This window comes from Xenopus laevis, chromosome 1S (assembly GCF_017654675.1).
Source record: "Xenopus laevis strain J_2021 chromosome 1S, Xenopus_laevis_v10.1, whole genome shotgun sequence".
NCBI lineage: Eukaryota > Metazoa > Chordata > Amphibia > Anura > Pipidae > Xenopus > Xenopus laevis.
Window position 1 is genome coordinate 31,482,754 of NC_054372.1, and position 21,533 is coordinate 31,504,286.

Genomic DNA, 21,533 nt, shown 5'->3' on the forward strand with positions numbered 1-21,533 from the left:
GAGAGTGTGTGAAAGAGAGAGAATGAGAGAGAGTGAATCAGAGTGTGTGAAAGAGAGAGATAGAGAGAATGAGAGAGTGTTTGAAAGAGAGAGAAAATGAGAGAGTGAATGAGAGTGTGTGAAAGAGAGAATTAGAGTGTGTGAAAAAGAGAGAATGAGAGAGTGTGTGAAAGAAGAGAGAATGTGAGAGAGAGAAAGAGCAGTATTTCCCTGTGGGGAGGGCATTATTTCTATGTGTTGAACAATACTGCAGGCTGTTGATTCAATACGATTTGCAGTATGTATCAGGTATTTAGTTTGCGGTTTAATATGAATCTGTGGTGGGGGCGGTCTGACAGGAGGCAGGGTGTTACTCGGCACAGCTGGGCGCAGAGTAGGGTTGCCAGTGGAGAGAGAGAGGCTGCAGTGGCCTGGGCTCGCACTGGGAAACTGTCTGGACAGGAGGGAGGGTCGGGGAGGAGTCGCAGCTGCACAACAAACACTACACACGCACTGCACCTCTCCCCGCACACTCCGCCTGGGCTCTCCCTGTCACGGCCACTCACTCGGCGCCGGATCCCTGTACCTTGGCCGAACTGTGCCCTTCCCACTGCCCATGAAGAAACCCCCGCCGGATCATGGCGCCAGCGGGCCCTAGCAGCGTGAGGCGGCAGTGCAGGAGGTGCCTGTACTGGATCCCGGTGCTTTTTATCTTCATCATCGTGTGTTGGTCCTACTACGCCTGTGTCATCCAGCTGTGTATAGGTGAGTGCTGCCCACTAGCCCGTCTACTGCACCAATTAGTAGCGCTCTCCACTCCCGGCGCCCTCATTGGTCGCTAATGAACCTTCACAGGACAGTTCCACTATTACTAATCGGGTGGGTCCGCTGTGTCTCCCCTCATTGTGTCCCACAAGTAAAGTCTCCACATAACCCTCATTTGTATTTTATCATAACAGGGGGGTGAAATGTGCTGCTCACTGCCAGCCTCCTGCTCTTGTCTTGTTTGTTTACTTTCTCTCTCACCTTCTGTTTCAATGTATCCCCCCGAGTTATTCATAGGCGATTCCTTGGCCTCCAGGCTGGACACAGGGCTGTTTTTCCTTTAGCATTCCTATCAGCTTTTAGATTTATAAATAGCCAGTGTGATGTGGTTTCTATGGGTAATGTATACAAAAAGACTTTACTACAGGTGCTGCTGCTGCTGAATTATTGATCCAACATAGGAATGTGTCAGGATTGATTTGCTTTATGATTATTAACATGTATTCCTCCTACCTGCTGCACAATAGGGTATTAAAGAATCTTAGTGCGCCCACATGCTCCATAGTCTGGCTTTGTGTGTGGCCAATGGTGTGGCCAACTGCACTGCTACATAGATGTTTCTTGGGTGCTCAGCCATATAAAGTGGCAGGTTAAAGGAGAAGCAAAGGCTTGGTGCACTTGGGGTGCCAAATGTTATGCACACCCAAGTGATTGTATTGACACCTGAAAACTGCACCAGCCGGGGTTATACCAGTGAACAACACAGAGCGATCCCTTACTGGCTTCTTCTATCTTCAAATTTCCCGGGGCAAACACATGCGCAGTTAACTAAATAGCCGACTTTTTAGTTAAGGTTCAGCTTTTAGTTCTACTGCACATGCGCAGCCGCACGAATAGAGAGGTAGAAGGAAGAGGATCGCTCCGTGGTGCTCACTGGTATAACCCTGGGCCCCTGCAGTTTTCTGCTGATAGGAGCAACAGCCCGGGGTTTCAGGTAAGTCAATGCAATCAGTTGGGGGTGCCTAACATTTGGAACCCCGAAGTACACAAAGCCTTTCCTTCTCTTTTAAAAGAGTGTAAGTTGTTGGTGTGTAGTATGCACAAAACTGGGCCTAGGGGGGGACAACTGCCCATTATATGGCCATGATGGAGGAGAGATCAGTGTTAGGAGAACCCAGATGATAATTGGGGCATATAGCTGGTTGCATAGAAGTGGTGTCCTGTATCACCAGTAAACCAATGATATATTGGGTTTTTGTACTTCAGAACTCACGTTAACTCTTCCTTCCCTGCCACTATACTAGAACAGTTGGGCTTAGGAGGTCGTAGAGTCTAGCTAAATGATAGCCCCCTCTAGCTCCGTGGGATCTAATGCAAACACACCATTAATCTGCCCATGATAATGCATCAGTATTACCCTACCTAGATGGTTGTAGGCAATGCCTGGCGTGCTCTTTCTCTGCCGCCCTTAATTCACGTGTCTATAATAAGCAGATGCCATGAAGTCACAAGCTCAAGCAGTGGGCGAGGCTTATACTCTCAGAACCTTGAATAAGGTGTCTTGAATATGTAAAAACTAAAAAAACATTGGAACTGGAATGTGGTTGCTAGGGGCCACTTTCCCTAGAAACCAGTTAGTGCTTTGAATGACAGGGTGGAAGATAAGCAGTAGAGGGTCTGAAGAGAAAGATAAGGGTTAAGGAAAGCCAAAATTGAAAGCAGATGTCGAAATAAAAAAATGAAGACCAATTGCAGATGGCCTCAGAATATTGCTGTCTTCATCGTGCTAAAAGTTAACTTTAACTAGTTGTTTTGGGTTAAAACAGGAAAAAACATAAAGGCTGTATCTGCAGTAAAAACAAAGGGCAGAGGTTGGCATGTGGGGCTTCCATCTGCAGTATCTTTATCAGAGAATGGAAAGACTCATTCCCAAAAATGATAATATTATATAAATATAAATAATACTAGAAATAACAGCTATATAATGATTTGCTTGATACAGCAGCAAAGCAAAGGCAAATGATTGTAGCAACTGTGAGTATACATGAGTTATCTTCAGGTCTCATTCACTTTATCTCAATGACTGTTCCCATGTGTAAGCACAGAGCTCAGCCAGAGTAAGGAAATAATTAAGCAAAGAGACCATATTGGAGCCAATTTCCCAGGCTTCATAGAGTTTTTCTGAAAAGCATTTGGCTGCATTGCATGAGCAGTATGTCTGATCAGTACTGGCTATGGTGTTTTTTCTATAAAAAGAACTGCATCAGATTAATAAACTTATATATATAGTGAACAAGGATTGCGGCACTCACAGGGTTTTAGTGAAAAAACAAAAACAATTTTTATTATTAAGCTTCAACGTTTTGATCCCCCATAGGGATCTTCATCCTGACGAAGGTCCCTGTGGGGGATCGAGGCTTAATAATAAAATTTTGTTTTGTTTTTTCACTAAAACCCTGTGAGTGCCGCAATCCTTGTTCACTGCTTATTTCCCATGCTGGCACCCAGGTATTAATTTTGTCTACGGAGTGCACCATTCCTATATATATATATATATATCAGTAGTACAGCTTAATGGGACCAGTACAATGAGTAGTGGATGCTGAAAGATAAAGGCATATAGATGTCCGTACTGGGTGGGATCACTGTGGCCCTCAGGAAAAAGAGCAGCATCCAAAATTCCTTCAGATCTCTTCCCATCCCCTTCCTTTTCGCACCTGCTGTGACAGCTCATTTCCTTTATACTCATTGAGGTGCATCCCAGGTAGTTTGGGGTATTTCTTGCTGATTATACCCTAAGAACCCTTTTAAATATAAAATGTGGCTACTATATTATTTCCTCTATACTTCTTGCTAGGTTTGAGCAGATCTTCTGCATTGTGGCTCTCATTTAGCAGCATAGGTGCCAAAGTTCATAGCCAAGGAGTCATAACTCTTGGTTAGTTACTAAGGTAGCATAGACCTGTGTTATTAGCTCAGGGCATGTGTGTTTAAACTGTGAGTGATGGCGTTTTCTGTTTGGTTCATAGCTTTACACTTACAACCCATGTGGCCCTTTTTTGCCAGCTGAGAAGCCCCCTTATTGCCCACTGCTCCTCCCCATTAATTCCAATGGCAAACCCTAAAAATGTAACAATCAGATCTTTGCCTTCATGGACTGATTGTCTACTTGTGTGTAATTGCATTAGTGCAGTGTAGCACCTCCGATAGTAAATGGTCCATCCAGTCTAAAGCCCATTGCTTACGTCACTGCAGAGTCTGGAGCGCTTAAACACAGTGATGTAAATAGCCTGGCAACAGCTCTGTGGTAGATTTAAATATCACATTTTATGAGAACCAGATATATTAAGTAACTGAAAACAGCAAAATTCTATTTACAGCATAATAAAATGTTGTTTTTTGAAATAAAAAGTGAAATTTGGGTGGGGATGGCTAATAAAGTTCTTTCAACTGTGGGCGAGCTCCTCGAAGGAAACCAGTGGAAAGGGGGCTTCGGCCCCAATAGTGACACTATCAACCATGTTTTGATGTATCCATAACCTTGTTATGAGCAAAAGGGGTCTGGCCAAATGTTTGACAGCCAAGAGGGGGGGGGGGCTAAAAGTCTAAAGACCTGTTTTAAAGTTTTAAGCCAGTGTATAACTTTTTGGTGGCACCTCCATTTCCGCTGCATTGGCCCAGAAATGCTGTGTCTTCATTTAAAAGTATCCATTAACCCCTTTGTTTATAAATTCATTCCTTTTGGGGACTTTTTGAGGGGGGGCAAGTTGGTACAATTGGGGTAGGGGCTCTACTGCCTTTCACATAAGGGTTTGGTTTTTTTTAAAGTACACATTCTACTACCTTGTTCTTGTCATGACAAAACAGCAGTCCACTGAAAAATAAGTCTGTATAATGAGTTGCTCCTCTTACAAAGGGAAGTAGAGGACTGTTTATAAAGAGGGCTTCTCAATAGACTGCTTACTTATTTTGTCTGTGCTCGTAAGAGCCAGAAGTAGATGTAGCAAAAACCAATGCATATTTCATTGAACTATGACTGCATAAAGGGCTGCTGCCCCTTTAAAACATTTTAGAAGCATTTTTAGCTGTGGAAGTCAACTAAGGTTATTGATCTAGCAAGAAATCTGATCTGTTGAGGTCAGGTAGGAATTCATTGTTTTAACCTCTGTGGCTAAATAAGCTAATGCCTTGTGGATCAATATATATTTAGGCAACTTGTAATGCTGAATATGATTTGTATATTATTATTATGATCATGTATTTATAAAGAGAAAATGTATTCTGCAGCGCTGTACAGTAGGTTTATACATCAAACATATGAATACTGACCAATACATGAGGGAAAGAGGAATGTGAAATATTTATTTTACATCTTTATTATTGGGATGTCATTTGTAGAAAACGAGTGCAATATATATATATCACCGAACCGAACAGTGTTGGTGTCAGCCCATGAAGTTTTATATTTCTCTAATAGTACAGGTAGGGGATCCCTTATCCAGAAACCCCATTATGGAATGGAACGTCTCCCATAGACTCCATTTTATCCAAATAATCCAAATTTTAAAAATAGATTTCCTTTTCTCTGTACTAATAAAACAGTACCTTGTACTTGATCCAAACTAAGAGATAATTAATCCTCATTGGAGGCCAAACCAGCCTGTTAGGTTTATTTAATGTTTACATGATTTTCTAGTAGACTTAAGGTATGTAGATCCAAATTACGGAAAGATCCCATATCCGGAAACCCCCGGGTCCCAAGCATTCTGGATAACAGGTCCCATACCTGTAATACTTATTTGAATTTGTCCATTTTCACTGTAAGTTTTTACATCCAGAAATTCAAGGGCAAATAAACAGCCTGAAAGTTTTACATACTGCAGTGCTTCTTGCGGTATTTCAGTTCAATCCCACCATGGAGGTCCAGCTTTTGGTCAAATACCTTATAACACATTTTCAGATATTGGAAAATATCAGTGTATCAGCCATCCAGTCAATGTTTAATATCTAGAACCTAGATGTCTAGCATTTTCCCCCACTAAGTCTCACTTTAATTGATCTTTTTGCTTGGTTTTTACATGTATCTAGGAGAGTAAATAGACTGAGCACATCTGCAAGTTCTCTGAGCCCCTTCCTCCACCAGACAAACAGTTTGGGAACCAATTTCTTGTTACAGAAGCAAACTGTTGGTGGCAAGTCACTCAATTAGACTTGCTTTCTTTAGATTCAAGTGACAGTAACAAAGCTTCCTAGTTTTTCCTCTCGTCTCATGCCTTTTGTTGGGACTGGTACACGTGAAGCAGGCAGACTTAAGCAGCACTTTTCTTGAGCTTTGAACAGAGATCATCTGATAGCATGTGGATGACATATAATGCAACAATACCACACTTTCTCATAATTGGTTGAATTAGCACATGATTACACATGTGAGCAGTAACGCCACGTCAAGGCTTCAACCCTGTTACTGTCCATTCACTCCGGGTGTAACATTCCTCAGGGGGTCTAATAATATTATAGCAACAGTTAATAAATAATATCATTAGAAAATAGCGAGGCTTACTCATGTCTGTGAAGTTTACCCTTTGCGCAATACATTCCTAATAAACTTCTAGTTCATCTGCAGGAAGGTAAAAAACCCCCATGTTCTGGGGGGAAAAAAACCCTTCCTGGCATAGATGATTGGACTATAAGCATTAATATCAGGGTGTGGGTTCAACAGACATGTGTATGAAGGCAAAGCTGAATGTTAAATGTTAGACCCCCTTGCCCTCTTGTTACACCCTTGGCCTTTCATATCTCACATTCACTCACACATTCACACACCATTCACTTCAACAATTAACTGTAACTAATAATTATACTTACCCGTACCTGTAGGAAGGAAAATGTTAATAAAAACATTTAATAACTATATACATAGTATAAGGTCCTACAACAGGAAGGACAGAGGATTGTCCTCAGTTGGCATGGAATGCTCCATTGGAGGCTGCAGGAAAAAAGAGAAAAACATTCTTTCAGCCAAGATGATATGGAATATGCTAACATGTAATGATATTAATCCAGTCTATATTTATATTTAATTATCATTCAGCAATCATGTACTTACTGCTCTTAGCAGGGAAGGGGGTGGTATTGTTTTCCTTTCCAGCTCCACCCAGTCGATAGAAGAAAAAAATGGGTGGTGTTTTATATTTCCATGAGCACCAAGGCGCTTATGTGGATCCTTCTCCAGGAGCTAAAGGAAAAAAACAAAATTGCATATTTAATATTTGTATTTCTTCCAAGTAACATGTCTACATGTTACATGGTTGGTATTTGGAGTGTTTGAGCTCCCTAGATTTGAATGCATAGATGAGCCCATTTTCTCACTTCATCCAACTGCTCACACTCACCTTTGTCAGAAGATCCTTTAGATCGTCATTCAGCCAACGAGGAATCCTGGGCTCATCATTGATGGTAGAGTTTATGATTTCCTCCCTGTTGTTGCCTTCATAAAAAGGGGAGTCCCCAGATGCCATCTGACAGATGATGATTCCAACTGCCCACCAATCAACTGCAGCATTGTATCTCTGCCTTTGCAAGACCTTGAAAACAAAGTGAATGCCAAACTTTAAAATGCTCTGAATTAACTCTCCCTGTGACATACTGAATAGTGAAACTACACTGCTCACCTCTGGAGCCATGTACCCCAGTGTCCCTGCCCGGCCTTTGGTGGTCCTGTTGCCAAACATGTTAGGAACTGCCAGGCCAAAGTCTGATATTTTGACATGGCCGTCTTGGTCCAGCAGGATGTTGTCAGGTTTCAAATCTCTGTAATATAGAAAAGGAAAATGTCTAGAGGCAGATAGGATAGCTCAAAGAGATATAGAAACATTTTAACAGAATCAAATTGAAGATTGGAAGCAATGTAAGAGTGAATAAAATATAGATAACCCAATAGAAACATTATTGAAATGAGAAGCTATACTGACCGATGAACAATGCCGCAGCTGTGCAGAAACTCCAGGCCGCACACGATCTCCGCTGCATGGAAACTTTTAAAGAAAAATAAAATGTCAACAATGAATAAAATAATTCATAGCATATTCACTTATTTTTATCACTTTTATGTTGCCAAAAAAACAAGTGTAATGCTTTATTATTTATTTTATTTTCCTAAAATCCCCCCATATCACTTACAGCACTGTGTCAAGCTCCAGGCTCCCGTAGAAATCCAGGTGACAGGCAAGGCTTCCTCCACTGAGGTAGTCCATCACCATGAAAACATGACGCTGGTTATACGGACAAATGAAAAGAGATTAAAACTCTGGAAACAATGGTGCAAAAGTGAATAAATGCCAATATTGTCCCAGTTTTTTACCTCCGTCTCAAACGTTGAATAGCCTTGGCAAAGGAATGGATTCAGATGAGGCATCATGAGCACACTGGCCTCTATCCGGATGCTGTTGTAATTGCATTTAGGCGTTTTCTTGATGACCTTCACGGCCAGTTTCCGGTTGGCAAATGTAGCCAACATAACCTGTGAAAGCCATAGAGAAATAAGTATTACATGTTTTCTTGTAGGGACACTACCAATCAGTCATACTGATACACTTATTAGGTAGAAGGATCAGAGCACTGACTGGACTTCAGTACAAATAATGGAACTGTGGGAGAAGTACAAACTTATTAAGTAAAATAACATTTAGAAACCATAATAAAGATTATATAAGATAATCATGTTAGTTGCAGAATATGTCTTTAAAACAAAAATAATTGCCTGTCTTTGCAACCACTTTTAGTTTTTACAATAATAATCTGTTTAAGGAAACTGGTCACTCACTTTGCCGAATCCTCCTTGCCCAAGAATGGAATGGAAGTCGTAATTGTGGACATCCAGTGGGCTCAATCCAACTCCTGTGGGGAAAAAAGCGTAAACTCAGCTTTGGACCCATTAACCCTGATACATAATGCATTCCAAACCATATCTCTCTTCTAGTAAGTGATGCCACCTATTGCTTCAATGATATAGGCCAACTTAGCAACATAATGATGAGACTTGGGATCCAGCACTAACATAGTAGGGGTGACTTTCTAACTGAAACAAGCCTACTTGCAATTAGAAACCAAGATAATTGCTTTTATCTTTATATTATTCTTATGGTATACTGAAAAAACTGATTGCTCATTGGTTGTTACTGGCAGCTGCAAATTTTTTGCTGATGTTATTTTGGCAATCGAATTTGGAATGTAGCACCTATTTTCATAAATATTCTCTGATATATAAATAGATGGATAAAAAAACACAGCTATATATTGATGCCCAAAAAGTCTTACTTTATTAATCAACACCACACAGGGGTGGTCTTCCTCAAGACAAATGAATCCACCAATATACACAAAATAAATCACAAATACATGGAAAATATTTGTCCTGCTTAAAATGTGATTTACTACTAAAGATCCCAATTCCGTAAAGATATGATGCACACAGAGTAGGGAGAATTCAATGAAAAAAAATCATTATTTGCTGCATACTGTAATATGGACAGGTAACATGGTTATATTTGTGCCTAAAACATGAGGGAGATCCCTGCTAGATAATAAACTTTTTCTCCATATATAAAATAGCAGCCAAACTAATCCACATCTCAGCAAGATAACAAATAATAAATATAAAAATCCCCAAAAAGCAAATTGTGGCAACACAACAGGGGCCAGTGACAGTTTAACAGCTTTTCCCAGAGGGATGTCCCTTTACCTCTCTGTCTCTTCTCCATCTTCTCTTGGCGACGATCCTTTCTTCTTTTCTTCAATATCTGACCTTAATGCACCTCTGTCTCCTTCTCTCCCACTCCTAGAGGGCTCAGGTACAAATATCTCTCCAAAATTCAATGCTCTGTATCCGCTTTGAAAGCCAAAAAACTTGCGAGACTCTCACCAACACTCCTCTCTCACAAGCAGTCCCATCAAAAGACAGTTGGGCACATGCACGACATCATCACCTTGGGCTCATGCTGGAAGATACCATTGCAGCAGCGCAGGGGCACAGCTCAACAGTTACTACAGAGCAGACACAGTTACACCTGTACCTGCAGTGGTTTCTGGTTGGAGCCATCTTGAGCAATTAGGGGGGGTTAAGAGTGTTCAGAGGCTGATTTGTTTAAGAAATTGCACTTCAAAACACCTTTCATCGTGACCTTTTCTTCAATCAGATCAACATTTGAAGTACCACTGCCTGCACAAACCTCATATCACTTATACCGAATCTATGACTTGGCAAGTGCAAAGTTGCAAGTGTTGCCATGGCAATACACTAAAACAGCATCACCATAATATTATGGTAATATATCATTGGCAAACAATGGCCCAGTGAAAGTACTAGAAGTCCTGGGTTCTGAGTTCAGTTGTGTCTTTGGCACTACATTATATGGATCTCTGTAAAGTAATATCTGTGCTCCTGTCTGAATGCTGCATTTAAAACGCCTCGAAACGCCTCTGCACTTGGTCAGTATACACATTTTAGTTTGTTTTTACCACGGCAGGTTATAGCAATCTTGAAACCATTAAAGATGAGTTACATTCATAATAACGGAATATTGTTATTATAAGGAATTTCCTGGTTTTCTGGCTCATTTAGGGGGTTATTTACTAAGCCCCGAATGCAAAAATCATGAAAAATTTGTGATTTTTTTTTATAAAAAAAAAATTCTGAATTTTTTAAACCCCCGAGGCTGGAAAACTCAGAACCTGAAATCCCGACATCTCAGACCTGTGAGGTTGCATATAAGTCAATGGGAGAAGTCCCAATGATTTTATTGTTTTTAGCTGGGTCCCGTGCCAAACCCTGAAGTTTTCAGAGCAGTGACGTAACTAGAGGGGGGCGGGAATCGTGGCGCATGAGCTGCCGGGGAGGGGCCCTGAGGGGATGCGGGCCCTGGCCCAATCGCACCCCTTGCTCCCCCAGTAGTTACGCCACTGTTTCAGAGGTTTCGGGCAAAAATCTGAGGTTTCGGGTAAAAACACAGAAAAAATCATGAAAATCTGAATATTTACCGCAAAGCAAATTTTCGGGAAAATTTAATAAATAACCGTTAAAAACCAGAGCGGCTTAGATGGGAGTTTGTAGCAGCCAATATTGAGTTAATTTTGGACCTTGATAAATAACCCCCAAAGTGTTATTCTTATTTTTCATTGCTTATTTGTCTTTAATATTCACCTTCCATTCTGATTTACTAACTGCTGGCAGTTCACTGGGTTAACAAAGCACTAGAACCCAGACAGCCATTTAAATTAGGATTACACCACACACAAAAAAAAAAGAAAATGAAATGCAGATCACATTTTGAACACTGTACAATAGCAATATTTTAAGGTGTACTGCCCTTTTGACTGTGAGTGCCAGTAACAACCATTATGGGTGGATAGCATTTGCATTATACTGTATTTTGTCATGAGTACTTACAGTTGCAACTTCATCTCTCCATGGTTTTTTTAGTAATTAGAATTAGGTGCAATCGGATGGCTGCACTGGTTTCTAACCAGTCACACGGCATGTGCATTTAATACGTCTCTAGTTTTATGAGGATGAAGTTGCAATCCCACCAATTTCTAACGGTGTGCAAGACTACATAGGTTTAGCAAGAAATAACACAATCTTCTAGGCTAGAAATGTCACCAATATTCCATACAGGGAGGGTTCCCAACACATCCATTCAAGTCTCAGCATATAAAATCAATGTGCTACATGGAGCATTAGTAGTAACTATATGCAGCCTGGAGGGTTACACAGGAGCCAATATTAGGGTCATTGAAAGAGGCCCCAAACGCAAGTGCTAGACCCCCAAGTGTTAAATTATACCCCTTTCTTCTGTCTGTCTGAGGCATCTTAAAGACCACTGTGGGAAATAGGACAAAATCTACCCTGTATGAAAGTTAGCCTGTATGCAGCCAGCTTAACCCACCCAATATTTATGTTTGGTCTGTTTGCAAATCCCACACATTTATATTTCACCAGGAACCTTATTCCCTGATCTGAGATACCAGTCAAGTGGGACCTCCCTATGTATCAAGAGTCTAACTAAATATACTGCATTGGGAGGTAATCATCATGCATCCACATCCAGTCTCTCTAGGCGTGAAAAGCTATTATAATAATGCTCCAAGTAACACCTACTGTCCAGCTGGTGCAGCATGAACTTTAATAATTGTATATCTTCTGACTTAAGCCTAAGGCAGAGGCACAGTGGGCACAAATGGTAAAACCTGGGGGAAGCACTTTAAGAAATATAGTGTACATGATCGTCTTTAGCAACCATACATTTAATATACTTTTCATTATTTGTGCTCCTTTTGTAGCAATTCTGTCATCAATTCCTGACCTAGGCTACTAATATTCAAAAGGGGAAAAATAGTGACACAGGTATATTTTTTCACCCACCCAGCAACCCACAACAAAAGAATCATTGATTATCTTTGGTTTGTGTGGTGCCAATAAACTTATGAAATACAATATCTGTGGTTACTCGACCAATGCCATGTTGTTTTGGTTGATAAATGATAAACTCAGTTTTAGGAAACAGTAAGAATTTTTGCCAGTATTGTTTCTTATTTTTCACAAAAGCAATAATTTATTTTTAGTAATCCTTTCCTGCCCCACACCATCAGTAAGGTGAAAATGAGACCAAAAGGCAAACCATGTGTAGAGACCACAACATAGACATAGACAGGATGATTCTGTTATCCTGAAATCTGTTATCCAGAAACTCTAAATTACGGAAAGGCTATCTCCTATAGACTCCATATTATCCAAATAATCCACATTTTTAAAAAAACGATTTCCTTTTTCTCTGTAATATTAAAAAAAGTAGCTTGTACTTGATCCCAACTAAGATATTATGAATCCTTATTAAAAGCAAAACCAGCCTATTGGGTTTACGTCAATTTCTAGTAGACTTAAGGTATGAAGATCCAAATTATGAAAAGAACCGTTATCCGAAAAATCTCAAGTCCCGACCATTGTGGATAACTGGTCCCATACCTGTACTGTATGGAACTGTACCATTGGATGCATCCTTCTATAGCCTTTTGTGTTAAGCTAAAAACTGACCTAATATTTGTGAACTTTTAGTGAGTTATTTGTGAGACTTCTTTATTAAGAGTAGGGAAAGGAGACTGCATCTTGGGGAGAGTAAGTGTATGCCTATTCTTTTATATTTGTATATTCTTTATAATGAGTGAAAATGCTTATTTAATGAAAGCCATTCTCAAAGATTATTTTAAGCATTTCAGTGCCTCAGGACAGCACCATATTTGATAACTAAATTGCTTAATGTTTTAGACATCTTACCTGGTCCCTTGTGAGACACCAGCTCAATTCTGCAGCTAATATTAATGATAAATTGGCTTCCCGGGAAACTGTCAAACATCTGAAGGAGCTTGGATATTGACTAATCTTCCTAAGACACTATCTCTCAAGAATCTTGTGAAATTAGATTACTCTCTTTTATTCGCTGTCACTTTGAACTGCAGAACAAGATGCAGACGGAGCAATATGTGTGTTAAACTGTCATTAGTCAGCAATTGTATATACAGTGTCCTATCCCTTTAACAGCATGAATAATTGTTTACTGTTTGTCATTTGACTAGGATTGGAATAACCCCAGGGATGTTTGTTGCCAGATTTTTATAAATCTGCACTCTCTGTACAATCAGGACGTTGGTAATTTGCTAATATCATGAGCTGTGAATAAATAAAAGAAACAGTTTCTAGGCTTCAGCAGCCAGTTCTACTCATTAATTCTGTCAAGTTCTGCATACAGAATAGATGGCTTGATTATTCCCGCAACAAAATGTTATAATGGCTTATCTACAAGTAACAAATCATTAAGAATGAGCTTATTTCTGCCACATTATGATTGATTTAGGGGTCAGAAACTTGTCTAGACGAGTAAGCTTGGTCTTCAGTATTCCTTCAGTATTTCCCATAGTATCCAGTTGTATCAAGAACTAGAACTGCCCTATATGCATTTACTTGTATTATATATTTAATGTGCAGATGGTTTCTGGTGACCCCTAAGCCCAGCTTCTCATCAGCAGCACAGAGCACACTGAGCATGTGCAGTGTCACTGACACAAAAAAGATGCGCTCCTGTGTACAAAGGCATGGATAATTACTATAATAGAGCTGCTGAACCTATTTGCTGTTACCGTAAATTCAGCATATAAAATACAACAGTGCTAGCCATAATCTTTTTTTAGTACTGGTTATATATATATATCTATATATATATATATATCTATATATATATCTATATATATATATATATATCTATATATATATATCTATATATATATATATATCTATATATATATATCTATATATATATATATATATATATATATATATATATCCTTCAAAATGGACCAGCACACCAAGTTTTCAAGTGTTCAAATTTCCTTTATTGCCATAACACTCGTGCATCCAACGTTTCGGCCCGCATTGGGGCCTTTATCAATCCTTGATCAATCCTTGATAAAGGCCCCAATGCGGGCCAAAACGTTGGATGCACGAGTGTTATGGCAATAAAGGAAATTTGAACACTTGAAAACTTGGTGTGCTGGTCCATTTTGAAGGATATATATATGTGGGGTAGTTTGTAACACTCCAATAAAAGATATACTTTGATCACTACAACCGTGAGTGCTCCTGATTGCATCTATTTGTTCCCCCCTGAGGAGCACCCGGGACTTGATATATTGAGGGTGAGTGCCGGTGGATTATTTGACTATATATATATATATATATATATGCACTCATGCACTCAACCCATTATCAATATATTTAAGACAGACATTTTGTGCATACTGCTACTGAAAAATGCCTTACCCTTGAAACAAAACAGGGATTGTTTGTCCATATATTGCAATATATTTAAGCTGGCCAACTACGTCAAAGTCATCCCATATCTGGCCAGTCCTATGCTCAATTTTCATCTGATTCATTAAGATGGAATGGAATTCTTATTGAATCAGATGAAAATTGAGCATAGGACTGGCCAGATATGGGATGACTACAGAACACACACCATTATCCAAAGAATAAAGCCTGGGTGGCAGCTTGGAAAAAATAGACATCTGGAACAGTAGACGGCACACCAAGGACACCGTTACTCCAAGTTCAACTTGAAAAATTGTGGAGGTTTATTAAACCTCCACGATTTTTCAAGCTGAACTTTGTGTAAAGGTGTCCTTGGTGTGCCGTCTACTGTTCCAGTATGTTTTGAGACAAAGGTTTCAGCAAACAAAATTAGGTTTATTGGTTCCAACGTTTCAGTTCCACACTGGGATCATCATCAGTTCCACACTGGAACTTTCCCTGTTGAATAAACCTACATTTTGTTTGCTGAAACCTTTGCCTCAAAACTTCCTTGGAGTGTTGTCAACTCACCTTGTTATATATATATATATATATATATATATATATATATATATATATATATATATATAGATAGATAGATAGATAGATAGATATATAGATATATAGTTATAGCTATATATATATATATATATACATACATACACATACTTATAGATCTATCTATGCACCCACATATATAAACTATATATATGGAGACATAACTACTAACTGTAGATCTTAAGATCCCTATATCTATAGCTTTAGATATTATGCCTGTCCAAGAAATCACCCAAGTCCCTTTTAAATGCATTAACAGAGTCAGCCATCACAACAGCATCCGGCAGTGTATTCCACATCCTCACTGTCCTCACTGTGAAGAACCACCTACACTGTTTCAGATGCAAGTTCTGTCCTAGTCTTTTGTATTTTCTATTGGGGAAAAAAAAGATCCCCCACTATTCATACTTGTAATAATGTCCTCTCACTAGCACCTTTTTTCCTAGAGAAAACAACCCCAACCGTGACAGTCTACCCTCATACAGTAGTTTAATTCTTCCATACACTATTTACAATTATAGTATAAAAATAATAACCAGTACTATATATCAATTGAGTGGAATAATCTTTGTCATGTGTGTTTGGGCTACAAGTTTAGCATTATGCATATTGCTTGAGATAAAGACCTCATATTTATGGGTTTATAGTTGATGGCAGTTTAGTTGTCTTCTCAGTATGCACTGGATACAAGGGTTGTTTTACAGAAATACTATGCCTCCTCATGTACAGCACTACAGAATATGTTGGGCCTTTTTATAATAGGTGTTAATAATTCATAAGAAATTGAGCATGCATTGAGAAGATGCCTGAAGTATGAGATACAGATGTGTTACTGTGGGTTTTCACAGAAAAGCTTTACGAGTACTTAGACTGTAGCTCCGTGGGAATTTGCTAGAAGACTGTGTATCCTTCAGGGACTACTTTCTTAAAAGAGACATTATGGCGTTGTGGGATTCTTAGTTTCCTATTCTGCATTCCACCTGTGTTTTCAGTGCAACCTAGCGGCTAAAGACGTATTTAGGCTATAACTACATCTGCCACAGATTTGCTTAGGGACAACATTTCTTGTAGCATAATCTTTGTCTTAATACTCAGGACTGCTACACTAGCTTTCTTGTTCATTATTGTGCACCACTTAACAACCTCTCTGAATGCTCCCCCACGAAATCAGAAACCTGCATGTGGAAATAATGTTTTTGTAATAAATGTATAGGATGTTGGAAGTCACCAAGAGTTTCATGAGTAGGTACCATGGACCACTGTATGAGTGCTTGTTATTGCTGAGGGACCTCTGGCTGTTCCTGCAGGAACATATTTACAGAGGGGTTATTTTGTCTTTATGAATAACCTATTTCTAGAAGCAGTCACCTGTTGTTTCTTGGTTTGAAATAAATATGATATTGTGTGCTACCTGATACTGTTGCTAAGCTCCAGGAGGGTTTTGCTGCATAATCATTTCGATGTAAAATGCAAAAGATCTGCATTCTCGTATGAAAGATGAACATTTGACAAAATCCTGCCATAAAGAAATGAATACACATGCAGGACTAATGCTGGCCAGTTGGGAGCAAGAATACACCAGTCAGCACAATCTGGGGACGCTGAAATGGCTGCGCCAAGTAAAATGAGCAGTAATGCTCCCGGGGAAGTGAAACGCATGGGGAGATGTATTGTGAATAGCAGAATAGCTCACCTATTTATACTGTGTTTTTCTTTCATATTCTGTAGTTGTATACTTTATGCAGGAAAAATGCACTTGCAAACAGGGTCACATAATACATGGGCAAAAGCAGCATTTGCCCAGGTCCAACCTGACCGAGGCGTGCCATTTAACCTTGTTATCTGTAGGGATGCACTGAATCCACTATTTTAGGATTCTGCCGAATACCGAACTGAATCCAAACCCTAATTTATGCAGGGCTGAAAGAACAATTTGTTACTTCTTTTGTCACATGAATTTTAGGATTTTGATTGCCTAGTGACTTTGGCCAAATCCAGGCGGAATCCCGAACCGAATACAGGTATGGGATCCGTTATCTGGAAACCCATTATCCGTAACTCAGAATTATGGAAAGGTTGTCTCCGATAGACTCCATTATAATCAAATAATTTTCTTTTTTCTCTGTAATAATAAAACAGTACCCTGTACTTGATCCCAACTAAGATATAATTAATCATTATTGGAAGCAAAACCAGCCTATTGGGTTCATTTAGTATTTAAAAGATTTTCTAGTAGACTTAAAGGGGTTTTTCATCTTCCAAACACTTTTTTCAATTCAGTTGTTTTTAGATTGTTCCCCAGAAATAAAGACTTTTTTTCAATTACTTTCCATTATTTATTTTTTACTTTTTTTCCACAATCTAAGTTTAAAGATGAATGTTCGTGTCTCTGGTGTTTTTTAGTCTGGCAGCTCAGTTATCCAGGAGCATATTCTGAACTGTTGCAATTTTGCAACATTTAGTTGACACATTTTTCAGCAGCATCTCTGGAGTATTAGCAACTATTGTATCAATTCTAACAGCTGCCTGTAGTGAAACCCAGAGATTCTGCTCAGCAGGGACAAAGAAATGTATCAACTAAATGTATCCATTTAGAACAGTTTACAGGGTCGGCGACCCCCCTTCCCAGAGCTGCTTCGCTTCAAAAGGTGAAAAATTACACTTTGCACTTCAATATTAGAAAAACAGTCACACGTAGAAAATAGGAAGTCATTGGAAAAAGTCATTATTTCTGGTGATCTATCTGAAAACAACTAGTTGTTTGAAGGTGAACCACCCCTTTAAGGTATGAAGATCCAACTCATGGAAAGATCCGTTATCCCAGATGAGCCCCCCCCAAAAAAAGATCAGGAATACCCCAGTTCCCAAGCACTCTGGATAACAGGTCCTATACCTGTACTGGATTCCCTAGTTTTCTGTAATAAAATGTGAATCAAGCATCCCATTTAGCTTTCATTTACCAAGACCTAAGCACTAAGGAGTTGAAAAGAAAGATGACAGCCTCAGTTGCACACCTGGATGCCAGATAGAGGCAATACTGTACATTCTAGATATTGTACACAAAACATGTTCAAATTACACAAACCTTTTTCTAATTTTACTTTGTACAGGATTTGATCTGACTCAACACGTGCCTCGGATCTGACTCAACACGTGCATCAGTCAGAGGGAGAGCTAAACTTTAACTGGGCCATGCTATTCCCCCTAAACAGGATGGTCACTGATGTGGCTCCAGTACTTTCCAAAACAAGCAGCTTGGCAATTTGTATGAAAAATATGGCAACTTTTTAAATTATAACTGCATTTGTAGAAAGCATACCTCCCAACTGTCCCTTTTTCGGAGAGACAGTCCCTCTTTTGACAGCTCAACCGGCAGTCCCTCATTTGTACTGGAAAGTCCCTCTTTTCTCTGCACTGAACAGTCAGAAAAAGAAACAAAGTTTCTCACTTAATTGGCTTTTAGCAGAGAGCCCAGAACAGCCACAGGTGCAAATAAGATACTTTGTAACAATTTTGAGACACAAAAACACAGTTTAGATAAGGAGAAATATTTTCAAACTTTCATAACCTGGCAAATTTTGTAAAACAAACATGGTAATTAGGGGGTGTGGCCACAGAAAGGGTGTGGTCAAAAAATTGCTGCGCTACAGGCGGAAAAAAATTTTTTGTCCCTCTTTTTACTTCCAAAATGTTGGGAGGTATGGTAGAAAGTACTGGGCCGATTATTCAGTTCAGTGGCACCAAGCCGCTCTGGAGAGTATAACATCTCACAATTAGAGTATTGCACTTTGAGTCCTACTGCAGATTTCTTTGACGTTGCAGCAATCCTATTGGCTGCCAATGCCAATAAAAACAAAAGAGACCTGACATGCAAATTAACAATTCAAAATCTCTCTGTCCCATCTTCTCTGAACTTTTTTCTTGCCAAACACTGAATGAGCACTGATGGGTGCCACTAAATCCATTGATCGAGTCAGAACTCATTATATTCATATATATATATATTATGAATCCAAATTGCTAAACTACTTATTTTAAAAATTAAATTACAAGAGCAAGTTCATTGAATGGGAAAATCCCCTTGAATATGCCCATCGAAATTACGTTAACTCTAAATATTCTGTACAAAAAAATATACTCCTAAAGCATAGGAGCAGATGCTGCTTTATTGTTTTGTGCCATACTTATTTATGATATCCCTACATGCCTTAAATATTTCCATGCAATAGTGCATGCATGTAATGCATGTCAGATGTGGGTTCCATATGGGCCTAAGTGCATGCCAGAACTGTAGAAAATGTCCCTGAAACTATAAATAGGTAAATATTATTCCAAGCTCCTTTACAGGCCTACAATTTCAAACTGCTCATCTCCTCCCCTCTTTTCCCAGAGGAATACATTACAAGGTTCTTGCAAAACATTAGCTAGCATTATTTCTTTAGATTAAAAAAAAATGACAGCTGTTCTAAGTATTTAAATCACATCAATGAATTAGAATCCTACAGCGGGTCAGGTACATGCAGGTTACCCGCAGAATGAGGGAAGGATTTTCAGGTGCGGGTATACCCGCAGATCACAGGTCTGTGGGTCGGGTTTGGGTCTCATCTAAATTTCTTATCTTATGTAATATTGTCTATATTTTACACCTTTTAAAGTTTTACTAAATTTGTTTCTGTCCCCACCCTCTTTTGATGATGTCACGTCCGGTTTGCAGCACCATCACTTCCTGTTTGACGGTGGTCGGCGGGTTGCGGGTCTTAGAAATTGATTCCTCGCAGGACTCTACAATGAATATCATATAGTAATAATTAGGGATGCACCGAATCCACTATTTTGGATTTGACCGAACCCCCGAATCCTTAGTGAAAGATTCGGCCGAATCCGAACCCTAGTTTGCATATGCAAATTAGGGGTGGGAAGGGGAAATTTTTTTTACTTCCTTGTTTTGTGACAAAAATGCATGCAATTTCCCTCCCCGCCCCTAATTTGCATATGCAAATTCGGATTCGGTTCAGCCAGGCAGAAGGATTCGGCCGAATCCTGCTGAAAAAGGATTTGGTGCATCTCTACTAATAATGTTTGGAAAAGTCCAAATGCTTTGCAGGTTGGGTGCTTTGATTCAGAACTTTATTTAGGAGCATGCAATCAAAATCCAGAAAAGGTTATAGCCCACTTACAGTGTGGGTAACACTGCATTCTTTTAAATCGTAATACCAGAATTTTTTTATCTTTTCAATTTAAACAAGTAGATTTTTTTTCTTTTACTATCTGCAATTAATTGAAGGGGGACTGTTTTGTTGCATGATATACTGTCTGCCATGCAAGTATTCCTTTACATAATATCATATTCATGCACAGTATCCGTTGTTTTTTTTTCTAGAGTGGTTATTGCTCTATATTTATCGGCTAGGTATGATACCATATGTTTCATTTGATGCATTGGGGCTTTAACTGCCTATTTTTCCAGCAGAGGATGTTAAATGTGGCTGACCATATGGCATGTTGTGGGTTGTCCCAGGAATATATATATATATAGTAACTTATGCTAAATGAAACCTTTTATTAAATGCCTTAATAAGATCAAGAACAGCATGAACCATTTATTAAGATTCAGTTGATTCTGTCAGTTTTCAGAGTATTAAATATAATGCTGTATAGCTATTTAATCTTTTGGAAGTTAAACGAACAGTAAGACCAAAAAATGAAAGTATTTTAAAGGAATGACAATATAATGTACTTGTGCCCTGCACTGGTAAAACTGGTGTGTTTCACTTAGAGTTCCTAGTTGGCAACTAGGTGATACAAGTACTGTTTTATAATAATAGAGAAAAAGGAAATATTTTTTTTAAATTTTGAGCTATTTGTATAAAATGGAGTCTATGGGAAATGGCCTTTCTGTAATTCAGAGCTTTCTGGATAATGGGTTTTGGGATAACTGATCCTATACCGGTAATCATAATTCATACTTAATAGTTGCATAATCTTTTTATCAATTTGTATGCAAATATTAATGATGAAATATGATCACAGGTATAGGATCAGTTATCCCACAACCCGTTATCCAGAAAGCTCTGAATTATAGAAAGGCCATTTCCACTAGACTCCATTTTATCCAAACAGACCAATTTTTTTAAAAATGATTTCATTTTTCTCTGTAATAATAAAACAGTAGCTTGTACTTGATCCCAACTACGATATAATTAATCCTTATTGGAAGCAAAACCAGCCTATTGGGTTCATTTAATGTTTACATGATTTTCTATTAGAGTTAAGGTATGAAGATCCAAATTATGGAAAGATACGATATCTGGAAAACCCCAGGTCCCCAACATTC

The 21,533-nt window shown here is 38.9% G+C and overlaps 1 protein-coding gene across 2 annotated transcripts in view; it reads left to right on the forward strand.

Moving 5' to 3' along the window:
* The first annotated feature begins 230 nt into the window (after positions 1-230).
* Positions 231-21,533, forward strand: part of zdhhc2.S (zinc finger DHHC-type containing 2 S homeolog) — a 62,496-nt gene continuing 41,193 nt past the window's right edge. The window contains exon 1 of one of the 2 annotated variants that reach the window (XM_018243165.2): positions 231-744. In XM_018243165.2, the coding sequence (XP_018098654.1) occupies positions 618-744 (127 nt within the window). In that variant the 5' untranslated portion in view covers positions 231-617. The remainder of the gene's footprint in view (positions 745-21,533) is intronic. The other variant, XM_018243164.2, reaches the window with a different exon arrangement.